This window comes from Bos grunniens, chromosome 27 (assembly GCF_055505025.1).
Source record: "Bos grunniens cultivar Pamir isolate PY7600 chromosome 27, Bosgru_T2T1.0, whole genome shotgun sequence".
Classification (NCBI taxonomy): domain Eukaryota; kingdom Metazoa; phylum Chordata; class Mammalia; order Artiodactyla; family Bovidae; genus Bos; species Bos grunniens.
In genome coordinates this window covers 39,820,056-39,840,386 of record NC_141191.1, presented here as the reverse complement: position 1 = coordinate 39,840,386, position 20,331 = coordinate 39,820,056, and the positions used below count along the sequence as shown (strand labels likewise).

Here is a 20,331-nt window from a genome sequence, read left to right as displayed (position 1 = left end):
CCGGCGGGTGGACTCCCGTCCTGCTCCCCACTGCCCGCTCTGTGGCTGACGGTATGCGTATGTGTCTGTGCATCATTTCAGCAGATTTCTGAAAGCAACTTAAAGGTACGTTTCTACTTTGCTGCTGTTTAAGCTGCTAAGTCGTGTCTGACTCTTTTGCTACCCCATGAACTTCAGCAACGCCAGCAACTTCCCTGTCCATCACTATCTTGAGGCGTTTGCTAAAACTCACGTCCATCAAGTCAGTGATGCCATCCAACCATCTCATCCTCTGTAGTCCCCTTCTCCCGCCTTCAATCCTTCCCAGCATCAGGGTCTTTTCCAATGAGTCAGTTCTTCCCACCAGGTGGCCAAAGTATTGGAGTGTCAGCTTCAGCATCAGTCCTTCCAATGAATATTCAGGACTGATTTCCTTTAGGACTGACTGGTTGGATCTCCTTGCTATCCAAGGGACTCTCAAGAGTCTTCTCCAACACCACAGTTCAAAAGCATCAATTCTTCAGCCCTCAGTCTTCTTTATACAATTCTACTGGCAGGATGATATTTTGGGAAATGCTGATACCTTGCTTGTCCTTCCATTTCATTCCTTTATTTTTGTGTTGCAACTTCCCTGAACCGCTAGACAACCACCCCATCAGAGTTTCAGAGTCTCTGAGCTCTAACTGCAGAGGCCAGTTTATCCAGTGATTTTTATGATGACATCAAGGAGGGGCTGTCTACCTGCAGTTGCTGGGAAGATCAGAGAAGACATGGTTCCTGCCCTCAAAAACTTTCTTAAGAAATAAATGAGCTCAAATGAAATCATCAGGAAGCTCGTGGCACTGATGAAAAAGTACACAGAATTCCGAAGGGATGACTGTCCTGCGGGCTGGAATGACTGGCACCTTGAGGGATGTGCAGGACTGTGGTGCAGAGAGGAGGAGGAGGAGAGAATTTCAGAGGGAAGAAGTACCGGGGAAGAGTCTACTGACCCGGGCAAGAGGCACAGGCTTCACCTGCTCAGAGCCTTGGTTCTGCGAATTCTCTCTCATCTCCAGAGGAAGGAAGAGATCTGACTCTGAGACCAGACTGAATTTGGGGCTCTGAGAAGCGGACAAGGGACCAGGAATAGGGCTGGGGTGCTGTTCCTGTTTCAAAACTGAGAGCTTCCAGGCCCCGCCCCTGCAGACGGAGCTACCACCCACGGGGGACAAACTTCTCTGTACACAAAAGACTTCTTCTGCAAACCTGCCGGAGAATCCTGGGGCTCCCTTGGCTAGGGCCGAATAAAAGCACACACAGCATCAGGCGCCTGAAAAACTGCTTTAAAGTGTGTGCACTCGGGAAAAAAAATCCATCCCAGGATGGATCAGGAGAGGGTCACCCATTGAGCCTGAATAAAAAGCATCCTTGTTTTTTCTAGCAACATCTTTGTTGGCATTTTAAAATCCATCAAAGGACTTCCTGTTTTCAAGGAATAAAACAGAGACACACTGGATCTTTACTTCTCATTCACCAGCTCCGGCGTCCTGAAAAAGCAAAGCTGAGTTTATTCTGAGGGCCACCTCCAGGCCCCACTCCATTCATGCATCTACTCCTTCCTGCCTTCATTCAACAAATAAGAAGTCTTAAAAATCGAGTAAGACATTTCTGCCCTTGAGAAGGTCTCCCTCTGATTGGAGATTGCATGATTAAAACTATCTACACAGCGGGCAACACACGCTGCCTCCCAGGGAGGAACATCATCACCATCTGTCTGATAATTTTACAAACTTCCGTGTTTTTCAAAGCAGGTCTCCCTGGACTGCATCCCCTGAAAGACGAGAGAACAAACACTGAGTCCCATTGCTGTGTGATGCATAATTCTCAGTGGAGTAAAACTGTAAAAGAATAACCACGTGTGGCTCTGTAGAGGGACCATCCAGGTTTCCTGGGATTCTCCAGAGTTTAGCTCTGAAAGCCCACCACCCAGTAAATGCTCAGAGCAAAGTGGGACACTGGTCACACTGCCCACGTCAGGGACTTGACAGCAAGGAAGGGGCAGCTGAGAGCGGGAAGCACGGTAGGTCGGAAAACGGCAGTAACAGGTCTAATGAGGCAAAGGAGGGTGGCGGGGATGTGGCTGATTTCTGATGGGAGATGGGGACAGGTACCAAGGTCAAGGCGGCATCCAGGCTGAGCCTAGACAGGCGAGTGGACGCCCCGCAGGTGGAGAGGACTGGGGCAAGGGCTCTCCCAGCTGAGAAGGTGCGAATACAAGGAAATCACATCACAGTTCTTGTCTCAGTCAGTCTGCTCTTCAGGAACATGGGGGATGAGAAGAAAACCTACCGAGGCTTTAATCATGTCCCGTGCAAATGAAAAAGCCCGAGAGGACAGCAGGGAGATACAGGGAACAGAGAGGGATGGGGGCCCGTCAGAATCGGGCTTCAGAAAGCAACCTTCTTCAGCTTGGTGGGTCCTCTCCCCTCCCGCACCCCACACCGAAGGACTCACAACTCCTGGATGCCACAATTTGAGGTGCTGAGGCGTGAGAGTCAATAGTGACCCTCGACCATGCCACGGGGACCTACACTCCCCATTTCAGGACAGCAAGTGAGACCACTGATGGTTTTCTTCTCTTGAACAGATGGTTCTACATAATCTGGCTCAAATGAAGTTAAAAACAGCCTCTATTAGGCCCTGGAGAGACCTTAATGGAAATAAAGTGAATGATGTAGATTACCATTTCTCAAACATGTGTACCAGAAACTTTTGGGGAGCGGCATCGGAATCTGATCAGAGAATCTCCTGCCCAGGGAGAGGTAGGGGGTGAGGCTGGGTGGGGGACAGGGCTGGGTGAGCTACGCAAGGGAACACAAAGACGACAAAGGGCCTCCCGGATCGAGGCCCCCGTGGGCGGCCTGGCGCAGCGCGTGCACAGCAGGGCTAGGCTGGTCCCCTGCCCACCCAGTAGAGCCCACGCTGCAGCCCCACCTCCATCTCAGAGTCCATAGTCACTGGTTTCTAAAGACCCAGAAATGTCCAGAAACATCTTAACAGCGCTAAGCAGGAAGAGAATTTTTAAAAAGTTCTGCAGAAAATTCAAGTAAAAGGTGTCCCTGATACTATGTTTAAAAGTCATAAGTGCCTTGGGAGGGACGAGAGAAGAGTTGGAGGAAGGGAAACAGGGGAACATTAAACAAAAATAACCAGCAAAGTCTGAGAAGGCTCAGAGCAACATGGGGAAGGGTTCTCAGTCCAGCTGGAAGGTGTCAAAATAAAAGTCGAGCAAATTTGCAACTGCAGACAAACCACACAACGAAACGACGGATGTGCTTAAAGACGGATACGCTGGACGCCAAGGGAAACGGAGAAGCCGAAGAGCAAATGCAAGAAGAGTCTCCAAAAAGGCAGAATGAGGTGATTTAAAAAAAGGAGGGGGAGGTCAGTTTAAGCCAACACACCACTAGGCAAAGGGAACTGAATCTGAAGCGAGCTCTCCTGGGTGCACCCCCTCTGCTCTGGGCCAGGCTGAAGACGTCCTGGGAGTGGAGGCACCCAGGGCTTTCATGGGAGAGGAAACAGCTCGTGGACCCTGTGAGGTCCACCGGACAGGCACCAGGGCTACCGGACAGCAAGCGAGGAGGCGGCGCCTGCTGGAGTGAAGAGCCACCTCATCTCCATAGCAACAGTGGAGTTCTGGAGCACACAGGCCCGCGAGCGGCCCCAGCGCACCTGACCACAGCAGTCCATATGTCTCCTCCGCATACACACCAGTGTCATTCCCACTGAGGGCGGGGACAGCCCAGAGCTTCAGCCGCATCACTTCTTGTCAGTCCAGGAACATCCCCCATCTCCTGTTCATGGCCTCATCAATAAAGGCCCTGAGGGTCTCATGCTAGGAAAATTTTGTCTCACCCAACAAACGGCAGCTACCTTTTCATTAGCCATTGAGACTGAGGGAAACGAGGCTTTCCATCTGAAAATCAAATTCCTCACATAAAGGAAAGGCTTGTGTAAAAGCAGATTAAAGATGATAGCGTTAAAAATTAGAGGGCAGCAAATACACTGAGAAAAACTACGAAATCCATAAGTAGGTCCGAAAAGCAGAGAAATCAGCAACAGAGCAGCAATTAGAACACCAAAAAAGTTCCCTGAAATGAAAGAATCCACTACAACAAATCAGAGAGTCAATTCCTAGGCAGGTTGATAAGAAGTCCAGGGTCCCCAAGGAGGAGAAAGGGGTCTAGGGCTCTCCAAGTGGAGATAGGGGTCTGGAATTCTCAAGGAGGAAGAAAGGACAAATGTCTTTTTTTTCTCCCTACATTCCTTAGTCTTAGTCACATAAAACATTTTTATCTTTAAGCCTGGAACTGATGATTACACAACTAGCAACTGGGTTTGGACTCTGTGCTAAGGATTATATAGCAGCGATGTATCTTGCTTGAGGACAGTTTCTCCTTCCTGAGGGCATTCTGGCTAATCTTGAAATGTGGATTGTGGGAGTGGGTCTAGTAGATCTTTGCAAACCTCCAGACATTCTTCTGATTCATTGTAATAACTTATTGGAGAGTATATAACTCCATTGCTAACACTAGCAAGGGGGCACTCTTTCTGCCCCCTTCTGATGTCTGTGTCAGAAGCTTTCGCTATCTCTTTTATGCTTTAATAGAACTTTATTACCCAAAAGCTCTGAGTGATCAAGCCCTGTCTCTGGCCCCGGATTGAATTCTTCTCCTCCAGAGGCCAAGAATCCCGGCATCTTTTGGGGTTCAGCAACAATCTTCCACAGATAAGGCAACTGAATTACAGGAGACAGAAAAACAAGACACTGAGCTGAGGTGAATCCGGGTTAAGTGGCCACGAGTCACAATGAAGGCAGACGTTCTTCCGCCAATTTCAGCAAAGACAGAACAGAGCAGGCCTCACACTCCTCCACGGCGTTATCATACGCAGAACCTCCACAACCTCCCGCGGAAAGGAAACATGCCCAAGAGCTTTAAGCCCAGCCAAGGCACCCTAAACTGTGCAGATGACAAGCACAGAACACAAGTTCTGTTCTCAGGCACTCAGGACCCTTCTTGAAGAGACACTGACCATGAAATCCAGGCACCCTAAACCTCGGGAATGAAGGCATCACTGTTGGGAGCACTGCTGATGAAGGCCCTAAATCCACTGACACACAGAAGCTGTGGTTACGACACAGGGCTGCAGACCCCACTGAGGTGAAAGTAACAGGCAGCTGAGACATGGGAGATGGGTCCCGGAGAGGGAGGAAACATAACTGTGCTCCTCTCTTCTTCTTACCGGGATTTTTCAGTTGATCTAGTCTAACATTAATATATGTGGTGGAGATACATGACGATTTCAGTCTGCTCAGTTTCGTAAAATATGTTTTACCTTCAGAACCATCTCTAATCAGACCTCTAATTAGATAGAACTAGTATCTCTCTCTCTCTCTCTTAGATTTTTGGACGTGCTGGGTCTTCACTGCTACCTGTAGGCTCTCTCCAGTTGCGGTGAGCGGGGGCTACTCTCCAGTTCTGGGGCATGGGCTTCTCATCGTGGAGGCCTCTCTTGTTGGGGAACATGGGCTCTGGGGTGCGCAGGCCCAGCAGGTGCGGTACACAGGCTTAGCTGCTCCATAGCGGATTTTCCCAGACCAAGGATTGAACCCACGTCCCTTGCATTGGCAGGCAGATTCTTAATCCACTGGACGACCAGGGAAGTCCCAGGAACTAATATCTCTTATAGCACAGAAACATTTTCTCAAAGAGCACTAATTTCTTCTGTCATAATGCAGATCCTTTTCTATAAGTTTCAGTTCAGTCGCTCAGTCGTGTCTGACTCTTTACGACCCCATGAATCGCAGCACACCAGGCCTCCCTGTCCATCACCAACCCCCGGAGTTCATCCAAACTCATGTGCATCGAGTCGGTGATGCCATCCAGCCATCTCATCCTCTGTCGTCCCCTTCTCCTCCTGCCCCCAATCCCTCCCAACATCAGGGTCTTTTCCAATGAGTCAACGCTTTGCATGAGGTGGCCAAAGTACTGGAGTTTCAGCTTCAGCATCAGTCCTTCCAATGAACACCCAGGACTGATCTCCTTTAGCATGGACTGGCTGGATCTCCTTGCAGTCCTAGGGACTCTCAAGAGTCTTCTCCAACACCACGGTTCAAAAGCATCAATTCTTCGGCACTCAGCCTTCTTCACAGTCCAACTCTCACATCCATACATGACCACTGGAAAAACCATAGCCTTGACTAGATGGACCTTTGTTGGCAAAGTAATGTCTCTGTTTTTGAATATGCTATCAAGGTTGGTCATAACTTTGCTTCCAAGGAGTAAGCGTCTTTTAATTTCATGGCTATAGATGTAAGTGAGGAAAAAATTTAATTCTCTCATTAAAAATAGAACATAAAGCACGTCTCATACTGAATGGCATTTCAAATGTGGTATTTTTGTATCTGTAGACGTGCAAAGAAAGGTGCCAAGAACGTTCAATTAATGTTTAAAATGGTTAATTTAGGGACGCAGGGCCAAACCTGAGTTTTTAAATAACTTATTCCTGGTTGTGTTCTGCCATGTAAACATCTCATTATAGCCATGTATCACTTTCACAAGTGTAAAAGTCAGGTTTGAATTATAAAAGCAAAAAAACTTCCATTGAATTTTTAAACAAAGCATAAAAAATAGGGCAACGATATAAACATTTCCAGAACAATATAAAAATGTCTAAGACAGAGAGAATCCAAAAGAAGAAAAAAGATCACTCACGGTTCCACTTTCTGTGACAACCAGAATGGTTCAGAATCAGTAGTAACTGTTTCCACTGCTGGATGGAAGTGGCTTCACAGAGACAACACCGAACACTGAATAAACACCAGTTTGTATTTTCTCCCAATACTCTTATGGTCATTTTAATGGCATTTAAATATTTAATTGACCAGAGTTTACTTTGGGTTTTGGTGCAAAGTCAGAATGAAATTTTTTCTACTGCTTGATTAGCTGTCCTAAAGCCATGTACTGAAGGATCGATCCATTTCCTGCTGGCCAGCTTGAAATGTCACCTTCACCAAGTTCTGACTCGAAATTAAATAGCCCCAGGTATTGGGGCTAAAGGAAATCAACTCTGAATTCATCAGAAGGGCTGATGCTGAAGCAGAAGCTCCAATACTTTGGCCACCTGATGTGAAGACCCGACTCATTAGAAAAGACCCTGATGCTCAAAGGCAGGAGGAGAAGGAGATGACAGAGGATGAGACGGTTGGATGGCATCATCGACTCAATGGACGTGAGTCCGAGCAAACTCCTTGAGATAGTGAAGGACAGGGAAGCCTGGCGTGCTGCAGTCCATGGGGTCACAGGACACGACTAAGCGACTGAACAACAAGAACAAGATGATTTTGGGCTTCCCAAGTGGTGCTGGTGGTAAAGAATCTGGCTGCCAATGGAGGAAACATAAGAGACGTGGGTTTGACCCCTGGGTCTGGAAGATCCCCTGGAGGAGGAAATGGCAACCCACTCCAGTATTCTTGCCTGCAGAGTCCTATGGACAGAGGAGCCTGGCAGGCTATAGTCCATAGGGTCACAAAGAGTTCGACACGACTGAGTGTCTGAGCACAGGTTTAAGTATCCCGTCTTGCCCAACTGTTCAGAGACCTCAGAGCTCTCAGAAGTTGCTGGACCACGGAGCAGACTCTGCTGTCAGCTCTGCTCCAGCGCCCTCCGTTGAGGAAGGCTTTCTCCTCCTGCTTTCCCGGCCTCTACTTCTAACTATGTGACTACACTCCTCTCTGCGTGAAGCCAGGCTCCTCTCATCCCCCGCAGTCTGGTCGAGGGTCTGGCGCACACACGGGCCCCCCCAGTCCCCAAGGACCCCACTGCCCACGTGCGACAACAGGCAAGGGAACAGTGCCAGGCAAGAGAAAGGGGCTTTGAATTTTTGTTTTTAAAACTTTAACTAGAATTACTTTTCATTTCGTCACCTCCACTTTGGAGACTCATTAAGGTACTAGTTTTACCTTTTTCAATAATATTTCCCTTCCAGTGTTACTCCTGCTGCTAATTATCAGCCATCCTCATGACACCAAGGCAGTGACTGAACTGGGGAAGCCCAGGAGAATTCTGCTCTCCCAGGCTCAGGGCCCTGCGGGGAGGGCTTGGCCAGCTCCCGAGCAGACAGCCCTCCAGGGTGAGCACCGCCTCTCGAGTCCAGTTCACCAGGGAGAGGCCTGGGTGCTGAAGCCAGCCTCAGGGCCCTGCAAGCTCCAGACAGCTTCCTGACCCACGGATCTCACTGTAAACTCGTCCTGGGAGTGGGCACACCGGCCTCAGGAGCAATGGCTGGCCTTCCCTTCCAGCCTGGTGCCCACCGGCGGGTCAGCCCGCTCAGCATGTATGTTTCCACCAGTGCACTGAGCTGGTCTGAAGAGAAGGCAGAGAGGGACATGGCTGCACCCGGGGAGGCTGAAAGGAGCCGAGCGCCAGCCACTTCAGGGCTGGAGCCAGAGGGGCACTGCTGACAGGCAAGGGGTGTGCCCCAGCGTGTTCTTCAGAGGAGGAAAGGGCAGGTCAGCCCAGCCAGCCCCTTGGGACAGCACAGCTGAAGGCAGCTCCCAAACCGGAGAAGACAGAGCGAGCCCAGAACCAGAGCCCTGGGCAGAAATCACGGGGAGGCGACTTCAGGTCCAAACAACCGCCAGCTTCCTCTCCGGAGTGGCAGCCTGCCTGGGGCACAGGCAGTGGCCTGGTCCACACCGGGCACACGCGGAGCACGCGGCCGGCCCACACCGGGCGCACGCAGAGCACACGGCCCGCCCGCACCGGGTTCGGGCAGTTACCTGACACACACTGCACACAGAACCGGGAGTCAGGAGCGCCACTGAGGGATTCTGAATGAAGGGACGGTCAGGCCAGAGGAGCCCCAGAGACTCCTGGATTGTGACCTTAACATTGAGCTAGAAAAGGGTTACTCTTTCAAGTTGGAGAAAATTTATTAAGGACCCATTTACAAAGCTTAGCCTATTCCCTGGTGACTCAGGTAGTAAAGATCTGCTTGCAATTCAAGAGACCAGGGTTTGATCCCTGGGTCGGGAAGATCCCCTGGAGAAGGACATGACATCCCACTCCTATACTCTCTCCTGGAGAATCCCATGGACAGAGGAGTTGGGCGGGCTACAGTCCATGGGGTCGCAAGAGTCGGACAGGACTGAGCAACTGATACTTTGACTTTACAAAGCTTAATGACAGGATGTAGGCAGGACACAGGGACGAGAGCAGCACCCCTCCTGGTGCCCGCAGAGGCGTTCACATCTCTAGGCCTGGACATGCCAGTAGGGAAGGTTCTGGAAGCTGGAATGAGACCATCTCGAGGGGAGGGCCATCTCGACAGAAGCTGTCACCTCTGCTTGAGGGACACATTCAGAGTGAGGTTACAAAAGACAGAAAGGGATCTTGGCACACAAGTGCTGGGCTTCCTGGGATCCGGCACAGTGATGGGCTTTCTTTACTCCCATCTCTGAAACCCAGCCAGGGAGTCGAGGAGGCTTACTCTTCAAATATGGTCACGACCCGGAATGTAAAGTATCAACCACACCCTTATACTGAGCATTACTGGCTTTTAATCCCTGATAGCTCAGCTGGTATAGAATCTGCCTGCAATTCAGGAGACCCCTGTTTGACTCCCGGGTCAGGAAGATCCGCTGGAGAAGGGATAGGTTACCCACTCCAGTATTCATGGGCTTCCCTTGTGGCTCAACTGGCAAAGAATCCGCCTGCAATGTAGGAGACCCGGGTTCAATCCCTGGGTTGGGAAGATCCCCTGGAGAAGGGAAAGGCTACCCACTCCAGTATTCTGTATAGTCCACAGGGTCACAAAGAGTCAGACATGACCAAGTGACTTTAATGTGCATTTAATAATAAAAGATGAAAAATAAGCTTGATATTCCAAGATGTATCATTAGACGCATACGACTTTCTATCTTTAAGATAAGCTGGCCAAGGTAGCTGACTGACCTCAAGCAGTGTGAGTGTGGCCCACAAGCGTGCAAGATTCGACACAGCACTTACAAGTCAGGAGCTTGAAGACACATGTAAAAACTACCACTGCCTCCGAACAAAAGCCCGTTGAAGTCTTCTCAAGTATCTACAAAAATGAAGGCTGGGAAACTTCTCGGCATAATTCTACACGTAACCTCGGAGGAGACATGGGTTAAAATAAAAAAGACTCTGAGAGCATTGCAGCCACTGCTGGAGCGGGGCAGGAAGGGAAACCGGACTGCAGCCAGACGCACAGGTCCATGGCCACGAGGGCGGAGGTCTTTGGGAGCTGGGAGAGGGCCCAGTCCACGCTGGGGACAGCACAGCCACATGGCCCCCACCCTGAGCCACCGCAGTCAGAACAGAACCCCCAGGTGTCCGGCCATCTCTGCAGATCCTGACGAAAACCCAGACCTCCTGACCCGCACTTCTGAAGGGAAATCTAGGCGCTTTCCAATTGCTCTGAATGCTCAGTGTCTGACTCTTTGTCACCCCATGGATAGTAGCCCGCCAGGCTCCTCTATCCAGGCAATTTTCTAGGCAAGAATTACTGTAGTGGGTTGCCATTTCCTGCCCCCAGGGATCTTCCTGACCCCGGAACGGAACCCAGCTCTTTTTCATCTCCTGTATTGGCAGGCAGATTCTTTTCCACTGTGCCACCAGAAAGAAAGAAGAAAGTGAAGTCACTCAGTCATGTCTGACTCTTTACGACACCATGGACTGTAGCCTACCAGTCTCCTCTGTCCATGGAATTTTCCAGGCAAGAATATTGGAGTGGGTTGCCATTTCCTTTTCCAGGGGATCTTCCCCACCCAGGGATCAAACCCAAGTCTCCTGCATTGCAGGCAGACGTTTTACCATCTGAGCCACCAGGGAAGTCGCATCTAATTGCTCCAGGGAAAGGCAAATACAACGATCAACTCTACAGGAAGAACACAGAGCCAAGCAGGGAGAGAAAGGGGCCTGCGTGCCAGAGGGAGGAGCCACCCGCGAGTCACACACACCTGAAGTTCTGCATGAACTGCCGGAACTTGTCCACCCTCCTGGCCAGCGGCACGATGACGTTGACCAGCGTGCTGGCCATGTTCAGCTGCTCCTTCTTCACCTTCATGATGGGGCCGAACGGCCGGAATAAGACCAGGCGTCTGAACTGGTGCTTGTGCTCCCCTCGGAACGTGAGCTCGTACAACGTGCCTTTATCCCTCTCTGTGCGGTAGATCCCTGTAAACAGACACGAGGGGAGAGCTCTGAGAACCAACTCAGCTGCCAAGCGCTGCGTATCGCCGGGAGCTAGCACGAGACGTTTGTTTACAATTCAGGTTAAATGTCCACATCTAACAATCATTAGAAAACTCAAAATGCTTCCACTCAAATCCCCAAAGAAATGAAAATACCGTCAATTTAAAAATCACAGTTAATGAAGACCCTAGAAAAACCACGACCAAAAAAATGTGCGATGTTGGACAGAAAACTGCATTTATACTTATTCAGGGGTCTTAAAAAAAGGACGGTGGGGAACTATGCTAAATAAGATCATCTGCGATGTTAGTCGGGGTTATGGTTTTTCTTTTCTGCTATTTATCTACATTTTCTGCCATATGATTAAACACTTTAATATTATACTTACTGCTGCTGCTGCTGCTAAGTCACGTCAGTCGTGTCCGACTCTGTGCGACCCCATAGACGGCAGCCCACCAGGCTCCCCCGTCCCTGGGATTCTCCAGGCAAGAACACTGGAGTGGGTTGCCATTTCCTTCTCCAATGCATGAAAGTGAAAAGTGAAAGTGAAGTCGCTCAGTCGTGTCTGACTCTTAGCGACCCCATGGACTGCAGCCCACCAGGCTCCTCTATCTATGGGATTTCCCAGGCAAGAACACTGGAGTGGGGTGCCATTGCCTTCTCCTAAGAAGTGTTAAAATTATCTCTTAGAAAAGACAGCCGTTTCAGAAGAAGTGACCATAATGATCTATGGGGGGCACTGGGGCCATCTCGTGGGTCACGGGGCCCCACGGAAGCTTCTGGAAGCACTGAAGTAGATGAAGCCTGTGGGACCAGCTCAGGGGTAGGCACCCATCTTACGTAACTTCACCTGCCACAGCAGCACAGCCAGCGGGGCAGGGCCAGCCTACTGGGGCCACAGTGGGCCCTCCAAGTATTGCTGTCACTCAGACTCCACCGCATCCTTCACTGGGGTGACCACAGGCCCCAACATCTCCACTTAACCATGGCGTGAGGCTCCTGGGCCTGACCACACAAAACATCCCCACGTTGTGAGTGAACCCTTCATCCCCTGGTGCCTCAATTCCACACCTCCTCAGGGTCACTGGGCTCATGGGTATTTTCCTAACATCAGGAAAAAAAAAAAAAAATCAAATCCGATGAAACACCAGGTGGGCTTCCTCCTCTTCTCTGCGATTTGCTGGGTTTTCTCCTCCTGGTCCTTCCTTCCCCTGTTTGCTGTGCTGTGCTTAGCTGCTCAATCGTGTCTGACTCTTTATGACCCCACAGACTGTAGCCCGCCAGGCTCCTCTGTCCATGGGACACTCCAGGCCTGAATGCTGGAGTGGGTTGCTATACCCTCCTCCAGGGGGTCTTCCCGACCCAGGGATTGAACCCAGGTCCCCTGCATTGCAGGTGGATTCTTTACCAGCTGAGCCACCAGGGAAGCCCTTCCCCTCCCATTCCTCCCTCTGAGTCCCTCTCTGGCCGGGACTCAGCCCCAGGCCGAGCATCTACAAGGCTTGGAACGCAGGCATCCTCCAGGGGTCACCTGTCTCCAGGCCTCTCGCGACCCCTCCTCCTTCTGTCCTCACCGCCCTCTTTTGTGGGGACTGCAAGTCTGCTGCACAGCGTCTATGCTCTTTGCCTTCCACCGACACTGAGGCGGCCTCTCTCATCTCCCTCTGGAGCCACAGAGAGGAGCCCCGGGCTGCGACTCATCCAGGTGCTTTACCCCTGGGGGCAAGGGGACTCAGGAGCTGAGTGCAGGCTGCGAGGATGGACGGGGCAGGGCCCCCTCCTGAAGCCCATGGGGCTCCTGGTGCAGGCTGGGGAGGCCAAGAGGTCTGCAGAGCTCCCACTGGGGCAGAATCCAGCTTCCCTGCAGGGACCACTCATGGGAGAAGGGAGGCACTGCTCAGGAGGCTCGAAGGAGGTCTCTGAAAACACGAAGCAGTTCCCTGCAAAGCCTGTTCACGCTCTCGGGAGACTGGTCCTCGCAGAGCACACAGGCACCTCCCTCCTCCGCTGCAGCCTGGAGCCGTGGGAAGCCAAGCTCCCAGGGCCTGGAGGAGGTGGGACTGAGTCAGGAAGGGATCAGCAGACTAACTGCATCTCCACTGGGCGCAGACAGACCTGTGACCCAGCAAGCCACCCCCAGGCAAGGCTGCTACAGAGCTGAACCTGCAGATAACAAGGTTTCTCAAAACACAGTCATCCTCTTTCTCCGAACCGGGGTCAGAATCATTAACTTTTAAAAATCTAAACCAGGGTCACAATCATTAACTTTTAAAAATCTAAATCCACAGAAGGTACTGGTACAGGCTTCTTCCAAGAGGTAGGCATCTATTTATAAAGAACCAGAGAATGCAGCATTTCTTATCATTAATGATTCCTACAACCATGCCTTTGGGCAGCACCTAACAAGCACACCTCCCACCTTCACCCACCCCGTGCCTCCTGGAAAAGCCCTCAGCGGTGGAAACTCCAAAGATCCTCGCTCAGACGGAAAGGAGCTGAAGCTCTCTGGGGCAGGACCGGGTTTTCAGCCAATGAGCTGCGTGCACAGGGGCAAACACAAAGCCACTCGGCCGCACGAGGCCCTCCCTCGTCATATTTCACAGGATGGTGTCGTTCTTACACACTCTGCACAATTACAGAAAAAAAGAAGGACCGGAGCTGCCTGAGAGCTTAGTGTAGCACCTTTTCTGTCTCTCCACCCACAGGAGCCGAGCTGACTTTGAGTTTGGTGTTTCCGCTCCCAGTGTAGGCAGACTCGTGTTCATCCTCTCGTCCTTCCAGGGCGGGCAGGCCCCAGGACCACTGACAAGGTGGGGGCACCTCCAGGAGTCCAGGGTGCGGCTCCCAGGTCTGCGGCACACACGTCTGCTCCTTCAGTAGGCGAGGAGCTCACCAGATGGGTGTGTGACCCCGACCTGTCTTCCACTTGGGGCCTCAGAAGTCACAACGCCAGAGGTCCCTGCCCGCCACACGCCCGCCCCCTCCTCCCCACCCTCACTCAGTCTGAGTGGGCACGGCGGCCAGCAGCGCACTGCTGAGCCCAGAAACGTCTCCACTTTCGCCCCTGCCCTTCCGACCTTGCTGCGTGGAGCCCAGCCCCCCAAGCTGGATCCCTCTGGGCCTCTGACACCCCTGGCCCATGTCCAGGTCCATCCTGCACCAACCCTGGGCCCTTAGCTTTCCACAGCACCACCCTGCTGCTGCTCTGCCCTAGCTAAGAAGGCCCCCGGCTTCCCATGGCCCAAAGTCCCAGGACTACATACAGCCAGGCCTCCAAACCCTCCCTCTCAGTGAAAGTCGCTCAGTCGTGTCTGACTCTTTGTGAGCCCACAGACTATACAGTCCATGGAATTCTCCAGGCCAGACTAGTGGAGTGGGCAGCCTTTCCCTACTCCAGGGGATCTTTCCAACCTAGGGATCGAACCCAGGTCTCCCCCATTGCAGGCGGATTCTTTACCAGCTAAGCCACCAGGGAACCCCAAGAATATACTGGAGTGGGTAGCCTATCCCTTCTCTAGAGAATCTTCCTGACCCAGGAATCGAACTGGGGTCTCCTGCATCACAGGCAGATTTTTTACCAACTGAGCTACCAGGGAAGCCCCAAACCCTCCCTCACCCACCCCAGACTCCTAATGACTTGAGGGTAGGTCCTGCCCCACTTCATGTGAAATCGGATTTATATCGAGCACAGACAACTTCTCTTCCTCCTGGAGAAACTGGTGGGAATGTGAAGCGGTGCAGCTGTGGAGAAGAGCCTGGCAGTTGCCCTCAGAGATTAAACACAGAATTATATAATATGATCCAGCAATCCCACTTCTGGGTGTGTACCCAAAAGAGCTGAAAACAGAGGCCTGAGCAGGGGCTGGAACCCACATTTTCACAGCAGCCAAAACGGAGGCAACTCAAACCTCCACCAGCAGATGAACGGATGGACAAAGTGCGGTCCATACACACAGTGGAATACTACTCAGCCTTAAAAAGGAATAACACTCGGAGACATGCTGCAACATGGAGGGGCCTGAGAACATGCTAAGTGAAGTCAGTCAGACAGAAAAGGACAACTGCTGTGTGATCCCACTCCCACGCTATCTCTAGAGGAGTCAGAGTCAGAGACAAGAAGCAGGCTGGTGGGCACCAGGGGCCGGGGCAGGGGGTGGGGGTCAGTGGTCACTGGGGGCAGGGTTTCAGTCTGATGTGATGAGAAAGTTCTAGCAATGGGAGGGGATGGCGGTTACACACAATGTGAGTGTACTCAACGCCAATGAACAGTACACCTAAAAATGGTTAAAATAAGGACCTCCACTGGCAGTCCAGTGGTTAGGATTCTATACTCACTGCCGAGGACATGGGTTCGATCCCTAGTCAGGGAACTAAGATCCCATAAGCCATGCAATGCAGCCAAAAAAAAAAAAAAAAAGGTTATAATTGAGGGCAGGAGGAGAAAGGGACGACAGAGGACGAGATGGTTGGATTGCATCACTGACTCAATGGACATGAGTTCGAGCAAACTCGGGGAGATGGTGAAGGACAGAGGAGCCTGGCATACTGCAGTCCATGGGGTCGCAAAGAGTCGGACACATATGAGCAGCTGAACAACCACAAAACCGCTGTCCTGTGAAAAGGCCAGGCACTTCCTCAAGACACAGGTCCCCAGCGGCTCCCCTCAACCCTCACCCATCACCCTTCTAAACTGGACCCTCCCCGCCAGGAAGATGCTGAGACTCTCTCAATCCGAAGTCCTCTCTCTCTCGCTCCTCCACACACGAGGGCCTGAGAGTTTGAGCCCCTCCATGTGGAGCTGTTCTCCTGACACCTGATGCACGCACGTGGGGGATGGTCCAGCCCACCAGTCCACGGTGGACTCCTCTTACAGACGAGCAGAGCGAGACCCAGGGCAACTGTCTCTTCCCTCGAGCCCCCTTCCACTCCCAGTGCTGCGCCCTCAGAGCAGGGGAAGAAGCAGGAGCAGGAACACCAGCGATCAGAGGAACAACATCATTTCTGCGCTGAAAACCACGGCCGGCAGCTCCGATACCCTCGATAAACCTTACCTCCTCTCCACCTGCCCCAGAGCTTTAACCCTTTCTTTTACCCACAACTCTAACAGCTGTTAATTAACAATTAACTGAATTCAGAGCCTACCACACATTACAAGTAATAAATTTTGAAGGAGAAGATTTTCATGAAAAGGAAAAAAAAAAAAAAACAACAACTTTCAGGACCTCCCTGGTGGCCCAGTAGTTAAGAATCTGCCTGCCAATGCAGGAGACACGGGTTCAGTCCCTCGTCTGGGAAGATCCCACGTGCCGCGGAGCAACGAAACCCAGGAGCCACAATTACTGAAGACTGCCCGCCCATCCTCGACAACAGGAGAAGGCACTGCATTGAGAAGCCCTCACATCGCCATTCGAGAATGACCCCGGCTTGCTGCCATTAGAGAATGCCAGCGCTCAGCAGCAAAGACCCAGCACAGACATAAATTAATAATCAGGCTTCCCTGGTGGCTCAGTGGTAAAAAATCCACCTGCCAACGCAGGAGACATGGGTTTGATCCCTGGGTCAGGAAGATCCCCTGGAGACGGAAATGGGCAACCCACTCCAGTATTCTTGCCTGGGAAATCCCATGGACAGAGGCGTCTGGTGGGCTACAGTTCACAGGGTCACAAAAGAGTGGGATACAACTTAGCAACTCAACAACAACAAAATAAATAGATAAAAATTTAAAAATACATATTTCTGGAAAAAAGTATATGTGGAAAGAAAATATGTAACAGGCAGCAATGCTGACAGTGGTAAATACGGACAGGCGGGCTCCTGACAGCAGGTGGGGAGGGACGGTCGTATGTTATTGTTATTTTTTAATTTATCGGAAATGTCTGGGATAATACAAAGGAAAAAAAAAAGCCTCTACCCTGTAACTGCCTGTGAACACACCCCTATAGAAGCACATCCTCCTTGGCCTGTTCAGAAGGAGAGGCTGACACTCCTGCGTAGGATTTTACTCCACAACGGAACTGCTGATGCCTGTGGTGCTGCCATCATCCCGAGAAGTCCGCTGAGGTGGGATGTCTCACTCCCGGGCACAGAAGACAACAAGACATCACCACGGTGCCCTCTGTTATCAGCTCTATTTTTTAAGGGGAAGCAGCAGATGTTTAATATTCGTGAAAGACCGCAGCCGAGTCCCCAAATGCTCAGAAACCTACAATGTAAAGAATTCTCCCCATAAAAACAGTAAAAAGGCTTCCCACTTGCCCCCTACGTCAGGGTGCAGGGGCCCCTGCAGACACCTCCTTTCTCCTGCATCTCAGCACATCAGCTCACAGCCGCTTCCGGATACATCCTGACTCAGGTTCATCACCATTAACTTTCTCTAAACGTTTCTCATTTGATGATACGTGGCTGCACTGAGATCCTTGCTGAAATAATTCACAGGTCATCTTTTTACTCCTATTCACTGCATTTGTTCATGCCGTACATCCGTGCCGACAAACTCAACACTTGGTTCTTAATCTATCAAGGATTTCTGAAAACCTCACTTACTGAGGGCTCCTCCCAACTTCATCACTAGTACTAACAGCCGATTTTCTTCTCAGAGCCATATTTTCCCCACAAAACTATGTATCAGCTCCATGAAGGCGACTGGGTATCTGATATTAAAGCGGGAAGCAAAGTCGTGTTCGGGCTTTCCAGGCGGTGCTAGCGGTGAAGAACCTGCCTGCAATACAGGAGACACCGGAGACACGGGTTCGATCCCTGGGTAGGAAAGATCCCCTGGAGGAGGGCATGGCAACCCGCTCCAGTGTTCTTGCTTGGAGAATTCCATGGACAGAAGAGCGTGGAGGGCTACAGTCCACGGGGTCGCAGAGTCAGACATGACTCAGTGACTTACATGCACGCGTGCACACACACAAAGGGGCGTCATGATCTCAGTGCAGCAGGGCGCTGGGTTCACCAGGTGCCCCGCCAGCCACACACCACTCACAGTCAACTGACATGGTTATTTTTATTCTATTGATTTTCCCTACGGCTACCACTCACCATGGATTGTGTTCTCCATCAGAGATATGAAGAGGCACGTGATAAAAAATGACCGCGCTCTCAGAATTCACATTCTAGAGAGGAAGGCAGACAGACACACACAGCACGCTAAGCACCTAAGCGTTCCCCGTGGTGCAGGGAGCAGAAAGGAGGGAGCGTCCACCTGCTGAGGGTGTGGACAGGCTGACAGACGACATTCCAGCGGGACTGGAGACCGAGTGGGCATGTGCCAAGACTGCAAAATCAGAACATTCCATGGAAAGACGGCAGCGAAGGCAAAGATACTGCACAAACAAAACCAGCTTATCCTGTGTGGCAAAGCCGAGATGGTTCAGCCAGGCTGGGGCACAAGGCGGGGGTGGGAGGCGAAGCTGGGCAGGCCGGTGGGGCAGAGCCCTTGGGCCACTGGGTCATCACCAGGGCAAACTCGCCCAGAGCCCCAGGGAGAGGCGAGATCTGATCAGTGCCCTGGCATGACAGCAGGGGGTTTCAGGACGAGGGGAGAGGGTGGGAAGCTGGAAAGAAGCTGGCATGACTCAGCAGGAAACTGAGACAGCGCCAGCGGAAGAGAGGTGGAAAGGGGTGGAGAGACCCCCATTAGAGGTGGGAGGGCGGGCGCGGGCAGTGGTGGGAGTCAGGGAGGCTGCAGGCCAGGGGGACGGCTGTGAGTTAAGCTCGGAAATGCTGACTTGAAGAGCCATGTGGGCAGGTCTGAAGCTCAGCAGAGGGGCCTTTTTTCAGAGGCCCCCCCCCCACTTTGAGTGGAGCTGCAGCACATGCAAGGAATGGGAAGAGGAGCCCCGGATGCGGGCTTGGCACGTTCCCACCAGCAGGCAGCAGGCGCTGGCGGCCAGCAGGGAGGTGGCGAGGTCGGGGCAGGTGCAGAGGCAGGGGAGGGCGGCTCAGCCAGGCGGCCGGGTCAAGGTCAAGCAAGACGAGGACAGGGTGGCCCCCGGGGCGGCCAGCAGCCCCCGTGACCGCCGCCACGAGGCTCCGGGAGCAGCAGGCGCTGCGGGTGAGAGGGGCAGGGGTGAGCTGGCCGAGGAAGCATCTTTCTTATGTTTCCCTCACGTGGTCAAGTTCATTCCTGCGCAAGGACCTCTGCCCTTCCCTTCCCGTCTGCCTGGGATCCTGCCCCAGGCCGGCTCCACTGGGTCTTGCTCACCTTTCAGATCTCCACCCAAGTGGCCCTCCGCCAGGAGGCACCTCCCGCCCCCGGGTCCCCCCGAACACGCTCCCCACCCTAGCGCTGTCCCTGCCTGTGACCGGCCCCCCACCTTCTCAGTCCTGTGCACCGCGCCCCGCACCACCCCCTCCCACAGCAGTCAAGCCCTGAGGGACCCAGAGATCTGTTTCTGGGGTGCAGAGGGCAGACGGAGGGGAGGGGGCGGTGCTGGGTAAGGAGGGCGGCCACAGCAGAGCAGCAGTCAGAGGAGGTTAAGGGAGTTGACAGCGCCTTCTTTTCTTGAAAACAGAAGAGAGCCCACGGTGTGCTGAGAGGAAGACGCAAACAGAAACGGAAGGGGAGAAAACAGGGACGGAATGAGGCTTGCGGGCTGGAGTCCACCCCAAGGGAACGACCACACCTCTGACCACACCCAGCACAGCGCAGGAGGGGGCCAGCGGTGGACTTCGAGGGGCGAGGAGGAGGGGCACCCAGGGGAGGGGTGGGCGAAGGGAAGCAGGAGGAAGGGGAGGCCCAGTGGACAGGGCTGGGGCCGGCAGAGGCTGGGGCAGGCGGGGCCGGTGGGTGCCGGGGTGACGTGCAGCAGGGCGAGCGGGCTTCCGCACCCTGGGCAGAGGGCGTCTATGAGCCGGGCAAGGGCACGCGCACACAGGACCGTCCCCAGCAGGAGAGGAGGGGGCTCTGCTCATCATGTGCGGGGTCAGGGGCTGAGGGCACTCGCCGGGGTCTGGCCTGGGCAGGGGTGGGGTGGGGTAGAAGGAAAGGCAGGGTCGGGGGGCGAGAAATGGGCCCAAGAGAGGAACCACAGCTCAGGGGCCAAGGTCAGACATGACCACAGAGTCCCAAGAACTGGCTCCTGAG

The 20,331-nt window shown here is 52.6% G+C and overlaps 1 protein-coding gene across 17 annotated transcripts in view; it reads right to left on the bottom strand.

Annotated features, from left to right (window-relative positions):
- CSGALNACT1 (chondroitin sulfate N-acetylgalactosaminyltransferase 1) overlaps positions 1-20,331 on the bottom strand; it is a 339,147-nt gene that overhangs the window by 27,157 nt on the left and 291,659 nt on the right. For all 17 annotated transcript variants that reach the window (XM_086380519.1, XM_086380533.1, XM_086380521.1 and 14 more), the window contains one exon: positions 11,009-11,225. In XM_086380519.1, coding sequence (XP_086236645.1) covers positions 11,009-11,225 — 217 coding nt within the window. The remainder of the gene's footprint in view (positions 1-11,008; positions 11,226-20,331) is intronic.